At 56.3% G+C, this 20296-nt stretch overlaps 1 protein-coding gene across 2 annotated transcripts in view; it reads right to left on the reverse strand.

The window, feature by feature from the left end:
• ADCY3 (adenylate cyclase 3) overlaps positions 1 to 20296 on the reverse strand; it is a 112209-nt gene that overhangs the window by 3825 nt on the left and 88088 nt on the right. For both annotated transcript variants that reach the window (XM_075923299.2, XM_075923298.2), the window contains 11 exons: positions 16723 to 16881; positions 14021 to 14183; positions 13054 to 13173; positions 12425 to 12567; positions 11272 to 11433; positions 8918 to 9005; positions 7761 to 7877; positions 4430 to 4689; positions 3669 to 3750; positions 2205 to 2363; positions 1779 to 1925 (listed from right to left, as the gene is read on the reverse strand). In XM_075923299.2, the coding sequence (XP_075779414.2) occupies positions 1779 to 1925; positions 2205 to 2363; positions 3669 to 3750; positions 4430 to 4689; positions 7761 to 7877; positions 8918 to 9005; positions 11272 to 11433; positions 12425 to 12567; positions 13054 to 13173; positions 14021 to 14183; positions 16723 to 16881 (1600 nt within the window). The remainder of the gene's footprint in view (positions 1 to 1778; positions 1926 to 2204; positions 2364 to 3668; positions 3751 to 4429; positions 4690 to 7760; positions 7878 to 8917; positions 9006 to 11271; positions 11434 to 12424; positions 12568 to 13053; positions 13174 to 14020; positions 14184 to 16722; positions 16882 to 20296) is intronic.

Raw genomic sequence — 20296 nt, forward strand, 5'->3', positions numbered from 1 at the left:
CTGGCCCTGCTCTGCCCCCAATCCACCCCTTCCCCAAAGCCTGTCCCTGCACCACCCTGCCTATTCCCAAGCCCAGCTCCTGGCCGTATCACTCTGCTTTCCCCCACCCCGGAGACACGGCGACCCAGTTGGGAGAAAGAAGCAGAGCAGGCTGGGACTGGGTGGCAGGTGAGGAAAAGCCTGGCCCCTGCTACTGGCACTAGGCCCCCAAAGTCATTCGCCAGGCTGCCCTGGGCTGCACGGGGCTCCCCAAAGCACAGGGCCCACAGCGGTTGCCCAGAGCTGTCCAATAGATGGGGCAGGGTTGACTGTGGGGTGGCTGGAAAAGCAGCTCCCAGGCTGAGGAGGGGTGAGGTGACAGGAACTGCTGTAGTCCCCGCAGCAGGGAGGTTGGATATCGGTTAGTTTAGTAATCGTGTAGCTGCAACGATTGGTGGTGGTGACACGGTTACTAAAATGCTCGCGCCCCCTCCCTCCCCCGGGAGTGGGACCGGCAGCCATTGCACTCCTGGCCCCACTCCCAGGCAGCTCCCTGCCACCCTGCACTGCTGCCTCTGTATCAGTGCGGGATGGTAGGCAGATCTGGTTTAAAAATTGGTTCCCCATGCACACTGGCTCCCGCCTGCTGCCTCTGAGCAGCAGCCCCTGTCAGTGGGGGGCCTAAATTCCCTGCGCACAGAGGCATCAGCACAGAGGGTCAGGGAGCGGCAGCCCCATGGGATCCAGTGCTCATGGGAAGCCAGCTTTCAGCCAGATCCCCATGGGCATCCACCTCCATCTCTCCCCCTGCCCTTGCTGCCTCTGATACAGAGGCAGCAGGGCAGTATGGGTGCATGTAGTCATTTGGAAAGCCCAGGTTTTCTCGGTTAATCCTTGACGACTCTGTGCTAACATCCCTATACAGCAGACCTTCTGCGTTACGAACACCGCAGGCCTCATTTGGAAATGGAGGTGCACAAGCAGGCAGCAGCAGAGCCAAACAAAAAGCAACTACAGTACAGTCCTGCGTTAAGCAGAAGCTAGGGAATGAGATGTGATGGGGTAAGGAAACTGTTACTTTGCATGTTTTGTTTAAACGACAATGGTTAAAAACAGCATTTTTCTTCTGCACTGTAAAGTTTGAAAGCTGGGGAGAGTCCGGGTGCAGCAGTAAGCTTGTGAAAAAAACCACCATAAAGTTTTGTTACCAACCACCCCTGTTGGCCAGGTGTTCCTAACTCGGCGGGCCTACTGTACAGTATTTAAGACAACAGTGACACCTGGTGGCTGCCTTGCAGAATCACAAGCTGACTTTAGCTGCTGAGGCCCTGGCTGCACACTTCATTTGGAGAGGCCAAAACACAGAATTCTACGCTGTTACTCTCACTGTGAATCTGGACATGCCACTCATGGACACTACATATCCCAGCATGCACTGCTCTCTGGAACCAAGTGGAGGCTTCTCAGAACCTGGTGGAACATTGCATGCTGGGATCTGTAGTCTCCAGGGGGGCTGAAGTGTGGTTCAAGATTGGAGGGGCAGCCAGAGGGAATGCACAGCTGGCAAGGGAAGGTGAGGAGGCATTGGCCCAAACCTAAGGCTGCTTACAGCTGCGCCAATAGCAGCCTCAGCAAAGGGGCCTCACAGGGAGAGACCATTGCTCAGCTTGGCCAGGAAGGCTCTCTCAATGCCCGCGGGTACCCTACATTTCACTCCCAGCCTGTGCCCCCCAAGAGCTCCCCTGCAGGGCCAGCATGCGCCTAGCTCTGGGGAAGGCTGGCCCGGGTGCTGGGCTCACCGTGTCAAAATCCGAGATGATCTCGTTGAGGAAGCGCAGGCACTCGATCCCGCCGTTGTTGATACTCTCCTCCGTGTAGAAGTCGGCAAAGTTTGGGAGGGAGGCGAACATGACGCCAATTTCGTCATACGACTGGCTGTACAGCTCCTGTGGGACCAAACACCAGGCCTGACCTGCGGCCTGCACTCCACTCTGTTGCAGTGCACTGTGTTGGCTCTGCCCAGCCGCAGGCGGGTACCCAAAGGGTCACCTAACCAACCCGCTTACTATTCCAGGATAGCTCGAACCTCCTGCTAGGCTCACTAGTTCTGTACAGTGCTACCCATCTCCTTGTTGAACACACAGCCCCAGTAGCTCCAGCACATTGCCAGGCCCCATCCCCCATTTCTCCTGGCTGGCAGGGGGGCTGGAAGTTTCAGCTCTCACCTCGTCCCGTTTCTTGGAGCCCAGGAAATGCCGGGCCACGTGCTCTGGCAACATGTTGGTGACCAGGGCCTCGTTCCAGCGCCTCATCTCATACACCCGCTCCTTCTGGTCATGGACATCGATCTTCCACAGGAACAACGTCCTGGCCAGCTTCTCCACCTGCAGAAGGGGAAAGTGCCCTAGTGTCAGGCAGGGCCTCAGAGCGCTTCGGGCACAGTGACCTCCCCATGAGCACCCTGAGGCGCAGGCCTGGGGCAGGACTAGTTAGGGTACCGTGTAGGGACGTAAGCGACTGTCTGACTATCCGATAAGCATCTCTTTATCAGATAGTCTATTAGTGACTCAACTAGTCGCTTCCCCCCACCACTGCATCTATCAGAGAGAGGCAGCAAGGGGAGGGAACAGGAGCCAGTTCTGGGGGGAGCTGGCTTAAAAAGAGACGTCTCAGAGGTGGGGGGAGCGGAAAGGCAAGGCTCTTGCTACATTTCAAAATCAGAAGCGCCGCAGGGAGCACGGGGCGAGCAGGGGACTCAAGCAGTCTCCTGCTGTCCCAGTACTACCTGTGTGCTTTGCTTCTGAAATGTACAAGAGCCCTGCGGGGCTCTTGTACATGTCAAAGGCAGAGGTGCCCTTATCGACTAATGGATGGAATTCCATTGACTATTGGATTAGTTGATTCATCTAAATGTAACATCCCTAGCACCGTGCGCATGTCTGCAGCAGAGCCAGGAATGGAACACAAAAGTTCCACCATCCAGGTCTCTGCTCTAACCACTCAACTCCACTGCCGCTCTCTGCCCTGCTCCATCTCCTCTGCCTGGAGCTTTTTGCTGTCCTGATGCAGTCACTGTAACATCCACAAGAGGGAGCTTCCCAGGTCAGCAGGTGATGGGTTCCCTGCCATCTGAGAGCCACACAGAGATCTTCTCTGGCAGTTAGGCAGAGAACAGATGGATGTGGCTCCTGATAGGTCTTTGAGCCACTCCAGAGTCCTGCGAGAGATCTCGAGGCTCCAGCAAGAGGGCAGGGCACTGGGAAGGCAAATACAATTAGTGAAGGTCAGGAGAGGAGGGCAAGGGAGAGAAAAAGAGAGAACAAAGGGTGGGGAGAGAAGGAAATACAGGCACAGGGGGAATAAGGAGGTGGAGGGAAACCCTTTCAACTCAGCGCTGGGCTGCTGCGAGCTAGCGAAGGGCTAGGAACAGGACAGAAGAGGAACCCAACGCAGAGGGGCGGGCACAAGATGGAAGAAAGAGGCAGAGATGCACCCAACTTGGGAGGGGAGGTCTGAATGCAGGAGAGCTCCAGAACTCAGAGAGGAGGTGCGCTGCATGGGAGAGAGTGAAAACGCCCGCCAGCGGGGCAGTGCAGGGGAAGGTGGCCATGTGTCCCTACGCCCTGTGCTGGGAGCCCACCAGGGGTCAGGAGGATGGAAAAGGAAGGGGAGCCAGGCAAATCACTCACGTGGCGAGAGAAGTAGTAGAAGCTGAGCATCATGATGAAGATCATCACTGTCATGGAGTACTTGGAGGGGACCAGGGTGTACCTGCCGGAGAGAAGAGTGGGCCGTGCTTTTCCCACCATGGCTGGACTGCCTCCCATTCCAGCACACCACCACGCCAACCCCAGACATGCAGCACATATATGACAGCTTTGAGGCCCTTAAAGGGGCTGTCCCTCGGCCGGCTAGCCTCTTTTGGAAAGTGGGAGGGGTAGCTCCGTGAGAGGCCTGGCAGGGACAAACCCACATAGCCTCTTGCTGAAAGATGTTCCGTCTCCTTCGGCCATCAGCTGAGCAGAGCTGCCTGTGAGCCGGGTGGGAACACCCGAGCGCTACAGCACCTCCCCCGGCCATGCGTCTACACTGGGGAGAGGGGATTGGTTAGGGTGTGTCACAGGCAGAATAGGGGCAGGAAACGTCTCTCTGCCTGGGGTTGTGGAATTGTCTCCAGGGGACGGGTGGGTGAAGCCAACAAACCCAGGTGGGATTGAACCTGTGACCATAGGGGGCTAAAGCCTTGTGCCGCTACTGCATGAGCAAAAAGCCCCCTGGCTCTCAGGGGAGATGGTAGAGCAGGCGTCACTCTCCCTTGTGAGCAGGCTCAGTGCCTCTGGGTTACAGTGGAAAGGCCAGAATGGGAGCAAACCGGGACCATGCTAGGGAACAGCCGTGTCCTGGCCGGTCTCTCCATGCCCTCCCCTGCCCGACGACCCAGTGCCCTTACACGATCTCCTGGAAACGTCCCTTATCGTACTCGTCGAAGATCTGCTGCCAGGCGTAGATGTTGACCACGCCCACAGCGCAGGTGATCATGACCATCAGAGTGAGCTTGACCATGTGGCTGACCTGCACCAGCATGATGGTGGCGATGAGGGCCAGCACAGCAATGTAGCTGTAATACTTGGGGTCCTCCACGCAGCCCCCCGCCAGCGGGGTCGCTGCGGTGCTGTTGCTGGTGCCGGAGTAGGACTGGAGGCAGCTGAGCTGTGGGGGGGGGGGCAGAGACACGGGTGAGGGGCCTTCAGGGAGACGGCCAGTTTGGACTCATGCTTTGCAGCAGATTGCAGCGCCAGCGGCCCACTCCGCCCTGCCGCGGGCCCTGGGTTGGGGAGGTCAGAGAGGGGTGCTGGGCTGCACGGCCCATGTGGTCAGCACCGCAGCCAGGTAGTGCCAGAAGCGGCGGCTTTCCTTGGGATGTGGCTACCTGAGCCACCATACAATGGACTCCCACCTCTACTGGCTTTCACACAGCTCTGCAGGGGTTCCACGTACCTGGGCTCGCTGGGAACCAGCACCCCGGGGGGAGAGGCGCCACTGCTGGTTAACAAACCCTGGCTAATTCAGGAACTGTGCCCAAATATAACAGGGACTGTTCGTGCCAGGGAGCTGGTCAGGCGCTATAGGAAACCCAACCAAACACTTCAGACCCTTTCCCAGAAACCCACCCGCCACCACCCTGCACACCTCTGGGGCCCAAACAGCCTCATGGTCACATGTGGACTTGGCAAGATAAGGCAAGGGCCGGAGGCGGAGCAACACTCATGCTTCAGGGCAGAAGCTGGTAGGCAGCTGCAGGGCGATGGAGCGGAGTCAGGAAGAAGGTATTAGAGGTTGTGTCTAGCGGGGAAAGTGGGCCCATAGGAGGAATCTTTAGCCCTTGGAAAGTCCCACTTCCTGCTTTTAGCACAGCTGAGCTCAGAGCTGTAAACACGATGTGGTTGTGCCAAATGTACCCACACTCTGTCCCCTGGGTCTCTGTATCAGGAAGGTGTCTGAGCTGCCCTGCCCGTCAATGGGCAGCAGCAGAGACAGCCTATCATGAGGATGAAGGCAGAGCATTGCATGCTGGGCCCTGCCATCTCCTGACTGCGCCTGCCAATTAGGGAGGAGGCCAATCTCAGGTCAGCCCAGGTGCCCACTAGCCTTTTCAGATCACTTCAGCTGGTGTAATGCACACACTGGGTCTGACTGTCCTCACAGCCATGTTAATCAGGGTCCCCCTGTCACACGCAGGGGGTGAAGTGAAGTGCCACCGCTGCAGAAAGGTTGTTGGTGTCAGGCCCCCAGACTTCGGGGAGTCAGAACCCAGGGATTCAGCCCATTAATAATGCTGCTAAAAATATCTGGTTGTCGTCAATCTTATTTCCAATCAATGACCCGCAGGGCATCATGCTCTGCACAATTATAGGCTCACCCAACATGGGAAGGTCAGAACGGACACAGAAACGGAGTGATGGCATTGAAACGTCCCTGCCTGCATGGGGTACGGACAGCAGCAGCGCAGGCGGCTGGGTCAGCCAGCCACATGGAGAGGTTTATAAAGTGGTACTGCGGTCCCAGCCAGCCCTGGCTTCAGGCCACTGTGATCCATGGAAATACACGTTGCGCAGGACCCAGCAGAGCTACTGGGCCTCTCGGGGCACCTTCTGTGGAGCACTCACAGATTCCTTGCAGTGCAGGGCTGAAAGGGAGCTCCAAGCATTGAGTCCAGTCCTCCAGACTGAGGCAGGGCCAAGTAAACCTAAACTATATCCCTGACAGGTTTGTCCAACCTGGTCCGAAAATCCTCCAGTGACAGGGATTCCACAACCTCCCTTGGAAGCCTAGTACAGCGCTTCACTAGCCTAGTGAGAAAGGTTTACCTAAAATCTAATGTCAATCCACCTTGCTGCTTATTAAGTCCCCCATTTACTGTTCTTCCTCCAGTGGGCACAGGTAACGCCGCACACAGTCCTTAATAACGGCCCTTAACAGAGTTGAAGCCAGTTATCAGGTTCCCACTTAGTATTTGTTTCTTAAAACATGCCCCATTCTTTTCATCACATACCAGAGTTGCTAAACCAGGAGCTCTCCACCTTTCCAGACTGTCCTGCCCTCTTCAAGAGCCTGATTTGTCATTTTTCTCTGCAATTATAAACTACTTGCTTACAAACTCAGGCCTAAAAATACAGCCGTCTCACAGGGCGCTGTGACTGAAAAAGCGCTGACTCTCTCCTATCGCCGTATAAATATAAAATAAAGCAACTGGAATAGAAATATTGCACTAACAGTTCAGTGTATAGCGTACCCTCCTATCAGTTTTGTTGCTCTCCTCCGGACTCTCTCCAGTTTATCCACATCTTTCTTAAAGTGTGGTGCTCAGAACTGAACACTGTGCTCCAAGTGAGGCCTCATCAATGCCAAGTACAGTGCATTGGCCCCTCTAATTTTTTCCATCCCTGTGTGGAATACGTTTTGTTACGTGCACTGAGGCATGTGCAGATGTGCACCATCAGTAGAAACGAATGCTACCAGCTGCAGGCAGCTGTGAGCACTCTGCTAATTAGCTGAGTAGCATTTGAATGTCTTTTGTGTGGCCACTCAAGCACTCAGCTTTCAGGGAACACTGGTACAGCGGGACAATTCCCTTCCATGTCTTACATGCGACACTGCTGTTAAGTCGCCCCAAATGATATTAGCCTTCTTCACAACTGCATCACACTGTGGACTCATATTCAATGAGTGATCCAATATAACCCCCAGATCCTTTTCAGCAAAACGACTGCCTGGCCAGTCATTCCCCATTTGGTATTGTGCATTTGATATTGGATGTCAATAGGCTTCTCTTCCAAGTAGGGATGTGAATGTGAACCCAGGTACATGGTTCACTGATACGCCTGGGCTCATCGGTTAACCCTCACGGTGACATGCAGCCCCTCCCCCCACTGCTGCCTCTGCTACAGAGGCAGCAGCGTGGGGGGGGAGGCGGGAGCCGGTGTACATGGGGAGCCAGCTCCCACAAAGCCACCTGCCCCCCACGCGCTGTGATACAGCCTGTGATACAGAGGCAGCAGCGCGGGGAGGGGGAAGCAGGCAGGAGCCGGTGCTCTCTGTGAGCACCAGCTCCCACTTGCCACCCCATTCCGCGTGTAAACGTGTAACTGCTGAAAATTTCAGCAATGACACATTTACAAAAATAAGCAAATTTTAACATCCCTACTTCCAAGGCATCCACTGATGCAACCTCCTGTGTGTGAGGTGGCAGGGAAAATGGTGGCAAGGGAGAGGGTTCTCACCATATCCACGATGTCGGCCATGGTGAGGATAAAGATGGCCGACATGGCCCAGGTGTTCCGGGCCCAGCGGGTCCTGTCGATCCAAGTGGAAAAGGCTACGAGTTTTTTGGGAAACACCTATGAAGAGAAGAGGCTTTTAACTATGGGAAGCTCAGCCCTTCTGCCCAGAGTACCCAGCACCAAGAATCCCCACGTACTTTGTCATCATGCATTTCAATGGGCGTTAGAGACCTGAGTACCTCGGAGGATGGGGGCCCAATTGTTAACCCCCTGTCCCATCATGAGGAGAGCAGTCCACACTGGGGATTGGGAGGGGCAGAACCTCACGTTTTCTGTAAATCTCTTGCTGAAGGGGGTGCCCCATGGCTGCAGTTGGATCCCCCATAATCTCAGCTTTCAATTCAAATCAAAACATGCTTCCTAGCACTTAACCCTGTGCAGGAACCCTACCAAACACAGAGCGGTGCTGCCTTCCTGGAGCTATAGACTGTCCAATGCAACAGTTTCCCCATCCCCTTCAGAGCACAGTTCACTATTTCAGCGCTGATTGTTTGAGCAGAAACAGCCAGCTAAGGCACCTACACAGCGTTGTCGGATGTGGTGATGGAAATTGGGCCAAATCTGGTCAAGGGGGAGGAACGAGTACCATGACGACACCAAAACATGCCAGTACCCCTCTGCTTTTGTAGGACCGCTCCTTCTAACACTTCTACAAATCCATGGTCACAAAGGACTTCACCGCACATGAAGAATTGGAGGACAGACCCATCAGTGGCTATTAGCCAGGGTGGGCAGAGAGGGTGTCCCTAGCCTCTGTTTGCCAGACACTGGGAATGGGTGACACTTTATGGTCAACTCTTCTGTTCATTCCCTCTGGGACACCTGTCATTGGCCACTGTCACAAGACAGGACACTAGGCTAGATGAACCATAGGTCTGACACAGTATGGCCGTTCCTACATTCTCACATGGAGACAGACCTTCCTATTTCAGAAGTTGCTCCCTCTGATCAGAGCTAAAGGGGAATCTCCATTAGCTAGCAGCAATATGGGATCTATGACACACAATCGAACAGGGCTGATTCCATCCACCTCCACTGACTCTTGGGGAGTCATGGGTGCTCAGGGCCTCTCAGGATCAAGTCCTCTGACCTCTTACCCTGGGGAAAATGGCGGCCAGAGAGCACAGTGTCAGGATGAGCAGCAGGATCTCTCCAATGACAAACGTCACGTAATTGGCCACCAGCCTGCAGAGAGAGAATCAGAACTCAGTGCTGTAGGAGGTGGTTCCAGGGACGGTGCTACCAGGACAGCCGCGTGGGTGCCCACAGGACTCCACGGCAACCCCCCACGGCCCTTTCACAGATTGCTGAATGTGTTCACTCGGTTTGACACCCGGAGCAGGCATGGCACAGACAGACTGCAGCTGGACTGGGAAGTGCGGGCAGCACAGGGCAAGCAGAGCACGGGAAGTAGCTGGCACGGGGCTGAGAAGGCCGCAGGGCACTTCCCGAGCTCAAGTGCCCTAAAAGGCAAAAACGGACACGGAGTGAATGTGTGTTGGCTGCAGCCAGTAACTAGACTGGCTACTCCTCCAGCGGATGTGGACAAGGTCTGTGTTGTGGACAGGTCTTGCGGGGGAGTGTAACCATGTGTTAGCCGGGAACTTGGTGGGCGATGAGGGCTCAAGTCCCCGCTCAGCCCCAGAGTTGGTATGATCTTGGGCATGCCATGTGCCCCTCTGTGCCTCAGTTTCCCATCTGTACATATGCTGCAAAGATAACTATGTGGCAGGCTCTGAAGTGCTCGGATACCACAGGAAACGGGCCTCTATTGCTCCCTGAGACAGGGGGATGTTATTTCATCCCACTTGTTAGCTCAGTTCCCTAGAAATCCTTTCAACTCCTATGAAGACTAGCTGGCTTTTCTTTCCAGCATCCCCCCGCCCCTTAAAGCAACACCCATGACAAGGCGCATCTGCAAACTAGCAACCACGGGTGTGGTTCTGTGGAAGACAGACATAAAAACAAAGTCCTTACAATCGCAGAATCCTAGGGCTGGAAGAGACCTCAGGGGACATCAAGTCCAGCCCCCTGCCCAAAGCCGGACCAACCCAACTAAATCAACCCAGCCAGGGCTTTGTCAAGCCGGGACTTAAAAACCTCTAGGGATGGAGATTCCACCCCCTCCCTAGGGAGCCCATTCCAGTGCTTCCCCACCCGCCTAGGGAAATAGTTTTTCCTAATCTCCAACCTAGACCTCCCCCACTGCAACTTGAGATCCCTGCTCCTTGTTCAGTCACTACTGAGAACAGCCTCTCTCCATCCTCTCTGGGGCCCCCCTTTTCCCTGGCTGGAAAGGCCTTGTAGCCCCAAAGAGAAGGTCTTCGGGAGGGGCAGGAGTGGCTCTAGCAAAGCCAGACACGCCAGGGGCTTTTCACAGCAGCCGATTTCTGAGCTTTGTCCAAATCCCACTGGCCTTTCCCCTTTAAGCAATGACTGGTTCCACTGACCGGGCGCAAGGGTGTAGCGCGGAGCCCAGGGCTTTGCTAACGTGTAGGGCGACACAGGCCTGGCTCTGAGCTAACGAGGCATTAATCCACACTGCCCCTTTCCTGCTACCAGCCCCGGCTCAGCGTGGCAACTGCCTGTTCCAACCAGGCACTCCTATGGCAACCTGCCCTCAATCAGACAGGGAGGGCGGGCGGCTGTCCCTGCCAGGTCACTCGGCCCTGTCGATTCGTTCTTTGATTCCCCTTCCCCGGGGCACGGGCAGAGGCGACTGTCAATAGGACGTAGCAAGGACAAGCTGACGTGCTTTGCCCCCACCACACGGAGCAGGGTGGCTGAGGCCTCACTCGGAGGCTGTTGGTGCAGGGACCTGGGGAAAACGCCCTGGGGAGGTTCACAGAAGCCCAAGTGCAGCCAGAGAGAAAAGTAGAAAACACGGGGGAGCGGGAGGGACCTTTCCACCCCTCTGGACGCTGCCACAGCTTGGCAAGGGTCACTCAAGGCTGATGCCGTTGGATGGTAGCGGAGCGGCCTATGTGGTATGAGTTTGCGGGAGGTCTCAGCCCAGACCCTGAGCATCGGGAGTTCACGTTACAGGGCTCTGCAGGCGATGGAGAAAGAGCCCAGCCCCCCCACCCCCCAAGATCCGGCCCGTCGAGGTCAGAGCGGAGGGTGCTGGGGCAACGTTAACGGCTGCTGGCTGTGTTGTGCTTGCTCCGTCTCCCTGCCAAACCCACCTTCTGGCAGCCAGGCCTGCTCACCCCGACCTCCCTTGATTTCGAGGGTGCCTCAGGTGAATTTGGCCACCCAGACGTCCAGCCCAGGAGAAACCAACCAAGCCTCGGGGAGCGTGTGGAGGGAGTGATGCACCTGGCCCATTCTACCGCCCTGCCCAGGGCGACGGGGAGGGGAGGGTGTTCCTTCCCCCCCAAGCCGGTACAGAGCCCCGCTGGGCCAGCGGCTGCACAGACACACTCCCTGCTCGCCCAATGCACCTGCTCACCAGGGATTGATTAGGGCCTCCACCAGGGCGGTGAAGAAGAGCACCACGCAGGAGCAGCTGAAGGCGGCCCCGCTCTGCTTCTCCTTCTCCACGGAGTAGCGCGTCTCCATCTCGGGGTTGATGAAGCGCATGGAGAGGCGGTACGTGTACTTCCCCTTCAGCCTGCCGGAGACACCACGGACCCCGGTGAAGCGTGGGAGGCCACGGGCCAAGGGGAAAAGCAGGGGGAGGGCCCTGGTTCTGCTGGGGGGCACTGTCATGGCCATGAGGAAGAGAACAAGGGCAAGGGAAAGAGCATTCCTGGGCGGGGGCGGGGGGGAATCCCTGGGAAGGGATCCAGGGGAGAGGGAGTTTGTGGGAGGGGACAGGGAGGTGGGGTGAAGGCACAGCCCCACAGGGGAAGGGAGAGGGTTTGTGGGAGGGAGCAGGGAGGTGGGGTGAAGCCACAGCCCCACGGGGGAAGGGAGAGGGTTTGTGGGAGGGGACAGGGAGGTGGGGTGAAGCCACAGCCCCACGGGGGAAGGGAGAGGGTTTGTGGGAGGGGACAGGGAGGTGGGGTGAAGGCACAGCCCCACGGGGGAAGGGAGAGGGTTTGTGGGAGGGGACAGGGAGGTGGGGTGAAGGCACAGCCCCACGGGGGAAGGGAGAGGGTTTGTGGGAGGGGATGGGGAGGTGGGGAGAAGCCACAGCCCCACGGGGGAAGGGAGAGGGTTTGTGGGAGGGGACGGGGAGGTGGGGCGAAGCCACAGCCCCACGGAGGCAGGGAGAGGAACAGCACTGCGATCACCCGCACGCCTGGTGCTGTTTGAGACACAGGGAGCTGCACGAGCGGGTCTGTTGTGGGGGCCCTGCCGGGCAGGCTGACGCAGCAGGTGTAACGCCCCTCGCAGCAGAGGAGAGCAGACCCGGTGCAGCTCAGTTATTCTCCAGGCCAGGGCGGGCACCGTGGCAGGTTCAGGGTGCCTGGGCGGGCTTTGCTGGGGCGAGCACCCCAGAGGTGGTAGGAAGGCATGGAGGGGGGCAGGGTGACTGGCACCTACACATACTGGCTACGTCTAGACTGGCCCCTTTTCCGGAAAAGTGGGACTGGGACTGTGAGATGGGGGGCTGGCTCCCTACAGCAGGGGTGCCGCGGGGCGCGGGGGCCACTCACGCCTGCACCGACTCCCTCTCCAGCAGGGCTTCGTTCAGCAGGTTGTTGAGCTCCTGCTCGTCCTGCGAGGCGTCGACGACTCTCTCGGCCAGGTCGCGCAGGCGCAGGCGGCGCCGGGGGTTGGGGAAGGAGGGGTTCACCACCTGGGCAGGGGGCGAGAGTCAGGCGGAGGCAAACCCCTGGGGCCTGGCCAACCCAACCGAGCCACAGGCCGTCTGCCTCTGGCGGCAGCGGGGCAACGTGGGCCGGACCCCTGTGGGGTGCAAACGAGCCTGGACCCACTGACGAGCCAGCAGCAGGGCCCATTTCACCCTCCGAGAGCCTGGTCCCTCCTTCCCAGTGACACCCCCCCTGCCCCACACGGACGAGGAGCCCTGGGCCAGTTCCAGTCAGACCCTGGCGGAGACGCACAAGCCTCCCGAGCTCGTCCCCTTCTCCTTGTGTCCCGAGACGGCCAGGCCCCCCAGGGCCTTTGGTGGGTGGACAGAATCCCACAGGGCTCTCACACCCCAGGGGTGACATATACCTGCCCTGCGTGGTCACCCTCCAGCCTCCCGCTGCTGTGAGCCCCGAGCACAGTTGCTGCTGGGGTCCAATACCCGTCTCCCCCGCCCCTGCCCAGCTCTCACCCTGGTGTCCAGCTCCTCGGCCTCGTCGGGTGTGGTGCAGGTGGTGTTGATGCTGCCGTTACACTCCTTGGTGTTGATCAACAGTGGGGAGTTCCCATGGGAGGACGTCAGGGACAGCTTCTGGAACACAGACGAGCAGGGGGGAATTTAGCCACCGGGGCCGAGATCTGGCTTTCCATTTCCAGGCCCGCTGCCTAGGCCTCATGCTGGGCCCTCTGCATGGGGTGAGGGATCATGTTTTCCCAAAGGTAAAATGGGACACCCTATGGGGCTGGCCCAAGGTCCCCAGACTGAGTCCCCCTGGCTTCCCCCCACACACGGCCAGCCTGGCCTGAGCCTCTCTGCACCTCCATATGTTCCTCTGCACCCTGCGGGGAGCGGGGGGGGGGGTCACACCCCACTTTTTGGCAAAACTGTGCATTTGTCCCGTCTGCTTTTCTCCACTGACGATCAGATGCCAGGAGCAAATGAGACAAAGACCCTGTTTTTCCAAAACCCGCCGGGACGGCTGCAACAGGGCTTAAGAAAGGGGACTGTCCTGGCCAAAATGGAGGTGTGGTCGCCCTGTGCATGGGTTGAAATTCAGCCACGTGGCTACCCATATGGGAAAGCCCAGGAGTGCAGTCCTGGGGGGAAGGGAGGCGGCGTTGGAGGGCGGAGAGTGAATGGGGCAGAGGAAGTTGTAGGATGGTTATTAGCCAGTGGTGGAAGTCACCAGAGACAGAAGACGTCTCTAGGAAAAGGGCAGAAGCGCCATCGTTGGGGACGCGCGCAGTTCTCCAGGCCCGAGGAAGGTGTAGAACCAGAGGCTCAAAGGAATGGGAAGCGCGGGGCCAAGCAGTCCCACCTCAGAAGGACAGAAACGGAGCCAGGCTTCGCAAGCCAGAGAACGCAGCCCCGGGCAGGCCACAGACGAGGGAGTGGCGCCGGATGAGACGGAAGGAGCCGGAGGAGGACGGTAACTCACCACTCCATTGATCCCGTTCTTGACAGGCGGCTTGGGCACCAGGATGAGGTACGTCACGATCCCCTTCTCCTTCAGGTAGTCACACCGTGTGCCCCCCTCTCCGGGCTCCACCTCAAACTCCCCTTTCAAGCAGTCCATGGTGCTCTGGGAGATGTGCACACGCCTGCGAGCCGGGGGGAAAGAAAAGGGCGTTAAGGCCCCTGCTCCCTTCGTGCCAGCCCCAGGCAGAACTCAGCAGGTTTCAGGGAGGGCATCTGGTGAAGCACCCGGAGGGTATTAAGGTACCCGTGCGAAGGCCCTTCTCACCCCCATCCACCAGGAAAGGAGGCAGGACTGTGTTATCAAAGAGAACCCTGGGTCCCAGCAGGGATGGGTTTCCACGGGGAAGATGGGACTGGATTGAGCGTAGCAAAGGCCCATGTGTGGCGGAGGGAAGTGCAGCGGCGGATGCAGCCGGGGCCTGCCCTGTGGGCGGCTGGAGCAGCAGAAGCACACTGGGAGCCAGCACGGGGACTGGAGCATGGGGCTGCTGCGCTCACAACAGCCTGTCCCACAAAGGAGGCAGCACTCTGCCCGCAGACAAACCCAAGCCTCCGCACTGCTTCCAATTCCCGCCAGAGGTGGCGGGGCACAAGCAGTCAGCCAGCAGGAACCCCTCCCGCCTTCCCTGCAGGGCACCGATGTCAGTCCGGCCCACGTCCCTCTTTTCACCGGACCCTCCTCAGCTATTTGCCATGAGGCCCCACTTGGCTCCAGCCGCCAGGTAGGGGATGCAAATCCACAGCCCACGTGTGGAGGGTGTTTCAGGCGGAGGCTTGGCCGAGTCCCCGCCCAGGCGTCTGGCTGTCTCCGACGATTTCCCAGTGCCTCGGCGCAGTCGCTGCTTCTAAGTGGCTATTCCTGTTATTAATCATCAACCCTGGCATCTCCGCCCGGGCGGACCCAAGGCGCTGCGGCTGACCCCAGCCGGAGAAAGCCGATTTGTTACCACCCTGGGCATTCCAGCTGGCTGCACTTGGCTGCTCCTTGCCCCAGGGCTGGGATTTCTTCTCAGTGACAAGACCCTGTGTGCTGTGCTGTATTTGCACTTGGCTGGGTCTGCGGGGCTCCTGGCTATGGAGGAACTGCTCCCAGAACAGGGTCACCGGCCGTCTGCTGATCTCCATGCCCCTGCCATGGAACCATGTCCCCGTCCCCACCCCCCAGCCACTCTCCTAGCGACTGCGCTTGGAACAAATTGTGTGTGTGACTCCCAGGGCTTCAATTCAGGCACAGCAGTCCGGGGCGGAAACATTTTCCACTCCCCTGGCATTTCTATAGCATACTGCCTTCCCCCAGCAAGGGCCTGGGGAAATACTCAACCCGAATTTAAGCCCAATGACTCCAGCTGGCTCCAAATGTGGCCCTGGGATGTTTACCACATGGGAGTGTGGCGGCCTGGCAGTCTGGGATTTCTGAAAGGTCCCCTGTTCCCCTCGGCCTGCTCTCTTGATGGGCTTTCGCCCTTCTGTCTCTGCCCCTCCTTCCGATCCCACCGGAAGGCCAGGCTAAGAAGGGGGAAGAATGAGATTTGTAAAACACGATCCTGCTGAGGGGCCACGGGGACCAATCCTGCCCTGGGCGGGAGATGGGCTGTGTGGGACCGAAAGGGGGCAAGTACTGGCCAGGACCTAGACATGGCTCCTGCTCAGGGTCTCCTACCTCTGCACGGGGGGCGGATGAGAGTGCCGCGGGGCCCCAGGCAGTGAAATTTCGCGGGGTCCCCCCTTTGACATGGTGCATGCGCAGGGCACACGGGACATGTGCGGGGCCCCACTTGCCCTGCCCTAAATCCGCCGCTGCTCTGCACAGTGCTCTCTGCTGTTGTGAACCAAGACCAAGAGGAGGGGAATGAGTCTGAGACAGAGGGTGCTCTCTTGCTCGCCCTCAGTGCAGCACTGGGTAAGCACCGGCATCGACATCACCTTGGCGGCAGCGGCAGCAGCAGCAACACTAGGGGGAGGAATAGCTCAGTGGTGTGAGCATTGGCCTGTTAAATCCATGGTTATGAGCTCAATCCTTGAGGGGGCCATTTGGGGTAAAAATCTGTCAGGGATGGTACTTGGTCCTGCTGTGAAGGGACTGGACTTGATACCTCTCAAGGTCCCTTCCAGTTCTAGGAGATAAGCAATCTCTGTTCATAAGGACACCTTTAAGATGAGCATCAGGGCCAGTGGATGGAAGGGGACCAATGCCTCTTTAGGCCAGTGGTGGGCATCCTGCTCTCAGCATGGCCCACAAGACAGTCTGTGTACTGCTGCTCACGTTCAGGGTTGCCAGATTCTGATGGTTTCCAGCCCCATAGGTCTTTTCCCTATCGGTGTGACTAAAGCGACGTGCACGTAAAGCCAGGGCACATGAAGGGAGGGGCATGCTGACTGCACACAGCACTGACGGCGAGAGCCGTGCGCTCCCTCTGCATCCGATCAAAACGCTGCTGCCCCGTGCACAAATTCTAGGCATGCAAGCACAGCGAACAAAGCTGCCCTGCCCTGAGAGACTGTCTTGGTTCTGACGATCTTGCAGCCCACTGAGATGAAGGAGGCCACTCGTGCGAGCCACTCACTGGTCTAGGTTGCCCATCACTGTGCTAGCCACCGCAGGCTTCCCCACCCCCCTGCCAAGGCTTGGCCTGGACAGTCCACCGTACGGGAGCTACTCACCCTGGGATGCCACCAGCCTCCATCTTGTTAGCCACCGTGACGTCTGTGGACCACACGTCGTACTGCCAGCGCTTCTGGCCCAGCACACCCCCCAGCACCGTGCCGCTGTGGACCCCCACACGCATGTCCACGTCTGTTTTGGTCTTCTCTCGCACGTAGCTTTGGGAGAGGGAGAGAAGGGGTTACACAAAGAGGTCACTTAGATCCACGTCTCAGCCAGTAAATTCCTCGGCTAAGCCTCACGCCCTCATCCATCAGCAGCATTCAGAGGTCCTGGGCCAGAACCAATTGGGAGAGGCCTCCCCGAAGATGCGAGAGTTATTCTGGACTGAGGCCACTGCTGACAGGTTGGCGTGTTCATTCGCAGACATGCAAGGGGCCAGATCCCATGAGTTCCACCAGTTTGCGCCAGCTGCGAATACGCCCATAGTGCTTTTGCAGCATGAAAGCAACAGTCTGTCCTTCCTGCATGCCTTTCGCCTACGGCTCTCACCCATTAATGAACTAACCCTCACAACCCACCTTCCCCAAGGGGGCCCGTATCTGGCAACCCGGTCAAAAAACACCTACCGACTTGAGCATCAAAGGAACAGCCCAAGTTACTTCAGATGCCTTTGAACATGTTACCTGTCATGAATCCCATTTTACAGGTAGGCACTTCCCCAATGACATGCAGTGAGTTAGCAGGAGAGTCCGGACTCCTGACGTGGAGTTATCTACTCTAACCAATAGGCCATGTGCCCCCAGGACACCTCAGTCCTACAGCTGAAGTTGCAAGCCAGCTTTCATTATAATTCCCACAATTAACTTGTTCAGAGCGTTCAATAAATCTCTCCTTGGGGCTGAAATTTTCCATCCCTGCTTTCAGCTTAAAGGTGAATTTTGAGCAAAACTCTTCAGATGTTTTTCAGTTCTAGGGGAGGGGTAAAAATATAATCTTTTCCACTTTAAGTATGTGCCTGGCCCCCTCACCATTTTATCTGCACACTTAGCAATTTTCAGTGTATTTATCCTCCAAATACCTTTGTAAGGGAAGGCTAGGCTATTAACCCCATTGCACAGATGGGAAACTGAGGCACAGAAAGGCCAAGTGCCTCACAAAGCAGCTGTGTCAAAGCAGAGAATTAAACTCCGGTTTATCAAATCCAAGGCTAGTGTCCTAATTACTGCTTCGGGAATCCTGAAGTGCCTAGGCAAGTGTTTTTAAAGGTTTTGCCCACCTACCTCTGCTAGTCATCTTTGAACATCCCATCTCTTTCCCTAAAAACCCCATCTCATAATGAGCTCAGCTCTGTGTATGCTACAGCGGGTTTTTGTGTGGACATGAACACTCACATTCAAACCCTAAGGTGCTGCTCCCTTGTACAACCCCACAACACTAAATTCAGTCTTGCTCCTTCCCTTCTCCTTCTTCAGTCCTTTAAAACACAAAGCCGGGAAATCACATGCCACAAACTTTGCGGGCACAAAATGAAGGCTTCACATCTAACCACACACAAGCAGCACTTCCAAAGGCACACTGGGACCAGAGCAGCAATAATAGACAGTAGGGATGTTAGCATGTAGTCGTGTAAATGACTGCCTGGCCTTATTGGTTAATACTAACTACTACACACACCATATATATAATATATGCTATATAATCTATGCTATCATGTGCCAAAAGTGTCCGTCTGCTATGTACATTGGACAAACGTCTCAGACACTTCGCCAAAGGATTAATGCCCACAAAACAGATATCAGACAAGATCCCAAAGAGAAAACAGTTTCTTGCCATTTTAACCAGAAAGGACACTCTCTCAATGACTTAATCACCTGCATTCTGCTACAAAGACCTTTTACATCTGCACTTGAAAGGGAATCCTCTGAACTGTCATTCATGTTAAAATTCGACACTTTCCAAAAAGGACTCAACAAACACTTGAACTATCTCACCCATTACCAAGATAGTTTCTCCAATTATCACCTCTAATACCATTAACTCACAAACATCCCACTCTCCCTACCTCTAATATCATCAATTCACAGACACTTACCTTCCTTCCTTCCCCCCTCCCCTGCATCCCCCTCCTGTTCTGCAACGTGATTTGTCCTTTTCATATTTGTTCATTTTTTTAAATTGTATCCTTTGGTATATATGGTTGTGACTACTTTCTTCCACTATTTGATCTGAGGAAGCGGGTCTGGCCCACGAAAGCTCATCATCTAATAAACCATCTTGTTAGTCTTTAAAGTGCTACATTGTCCTGCATTTTGCTACACACACCAGACACCCCTGGCTGCCTCTCTAGCAGAGGCAGCAAAAGGCGGCTGCTTCCCATTCATGCCAGCTCCTGTAAAGCTGTCTGCCCCCTCCTCAGCGCTGCTACCTCTGATAGAGAGGCAGAAGCATGGGCGGTGAGGGAGGCAGGCGGGAGCTGGTACGGGTGGAAAGCTGGCTTTGATGGACCCCCCCCACACACCATGGATATTAATATACATAACTCAAAGGTGCTCTGAGCGAATTAGTTCATGTAACCTACCAATCTTCATGTCATGATGCGCTGGTTCTGTTTATCTTATTTTAATGTGCGTATCATTTTTGTGCTTAAAATTAGACATATGGAGTGGGGAATACTTCCTGATTTTTAAATGTGTGAATGAAAGTCATCAAGTGAGGCCTCAGTGTCTGGGAAGTCCAATACAAAGACCTTAAGGCTTAGCAGTGGCTGGTAGGGAGTGGCCAAGTGACTCCCCAGAGGATAAGGGAACTCTAAAAAGAACAAGAAGGTAGGAGACTAACACGGCTACATTTCTATCACTATTCTACAAGGAAGGTAGGAGTTTTTGTCTTTTGGCTGGGCTGCACCTGAAGAAAGGAGTCCAAGACCCCAGGATGGAGAGACATCCCTGGTTTGGAGGGGCAGCTGGAAAAAGAGGCTTTAGGGTGAGTTTGAAGAGTTTGCACTGAGGTTTCAGTGTAGAATTAGCCAAGCGTTTCTGTTTCTTTTGATTTGTAACCTGCTTTGCTCTGCCTGTTCTCACTTCTTACCACTTAAATCCTGCTGCTTGTACTTAATAAAATCACTTTCATTTTCTATCACACCCAGTGTCAATAATTGTTACCTGGGGGAGCAACCAGTGTGAACATTCCCCCTTTCACTGTTAAAGGGGGCTCACCTAACTCTTTGGGGTTTGATCCTATCCCAGGAAGCTGGGCCCTAAACTGCACTCCCGTCAGACCTGCAGTGGTTTAGTGCCTTTACTGCTTCTCAGGGGGACAGGGATCTCAGCTCAGGGCCTCGGCAGGGGGAGACGAGTGGGGCAGGCCCAGGGCAGTGAGAAGCCCCCGAGAGCGGGAAGGCGAGTGGCAGTGGCACCCCCAAGGGGTTTCCTGTGACCACACCCTGTCCCACTGGCTTTCAAGCTGGCTCCCTCCTCGTACCGGCTCCCACCAAGCCACCTGCTCCCCCCTCCCCTGCACTGCTACCTCCCACACAGAGGCAGCAGCGCTGGGGAACAGGTGGGAACCAGCACGTGACTCCAGTGCCGCTCCCCACAGATGTAGGACCGGCTCTCACAGAGATGCCTGCAC

This window comes from Pelodiscus sinensis, chromosome 3 (assembly GCF_052426305.1).
Source record: "Pelodiscus sinensis isolate ZL-2025 chromosome 3, ASM5242630v1, whole genome shotgun sequence".
In the NCBI taxonomy this organism is placed as follows: Eukaryota; Metazoa; Chordata; order Testudines; family Trionychidae; genus Pelodiscus; species Pelodiscus sinensis.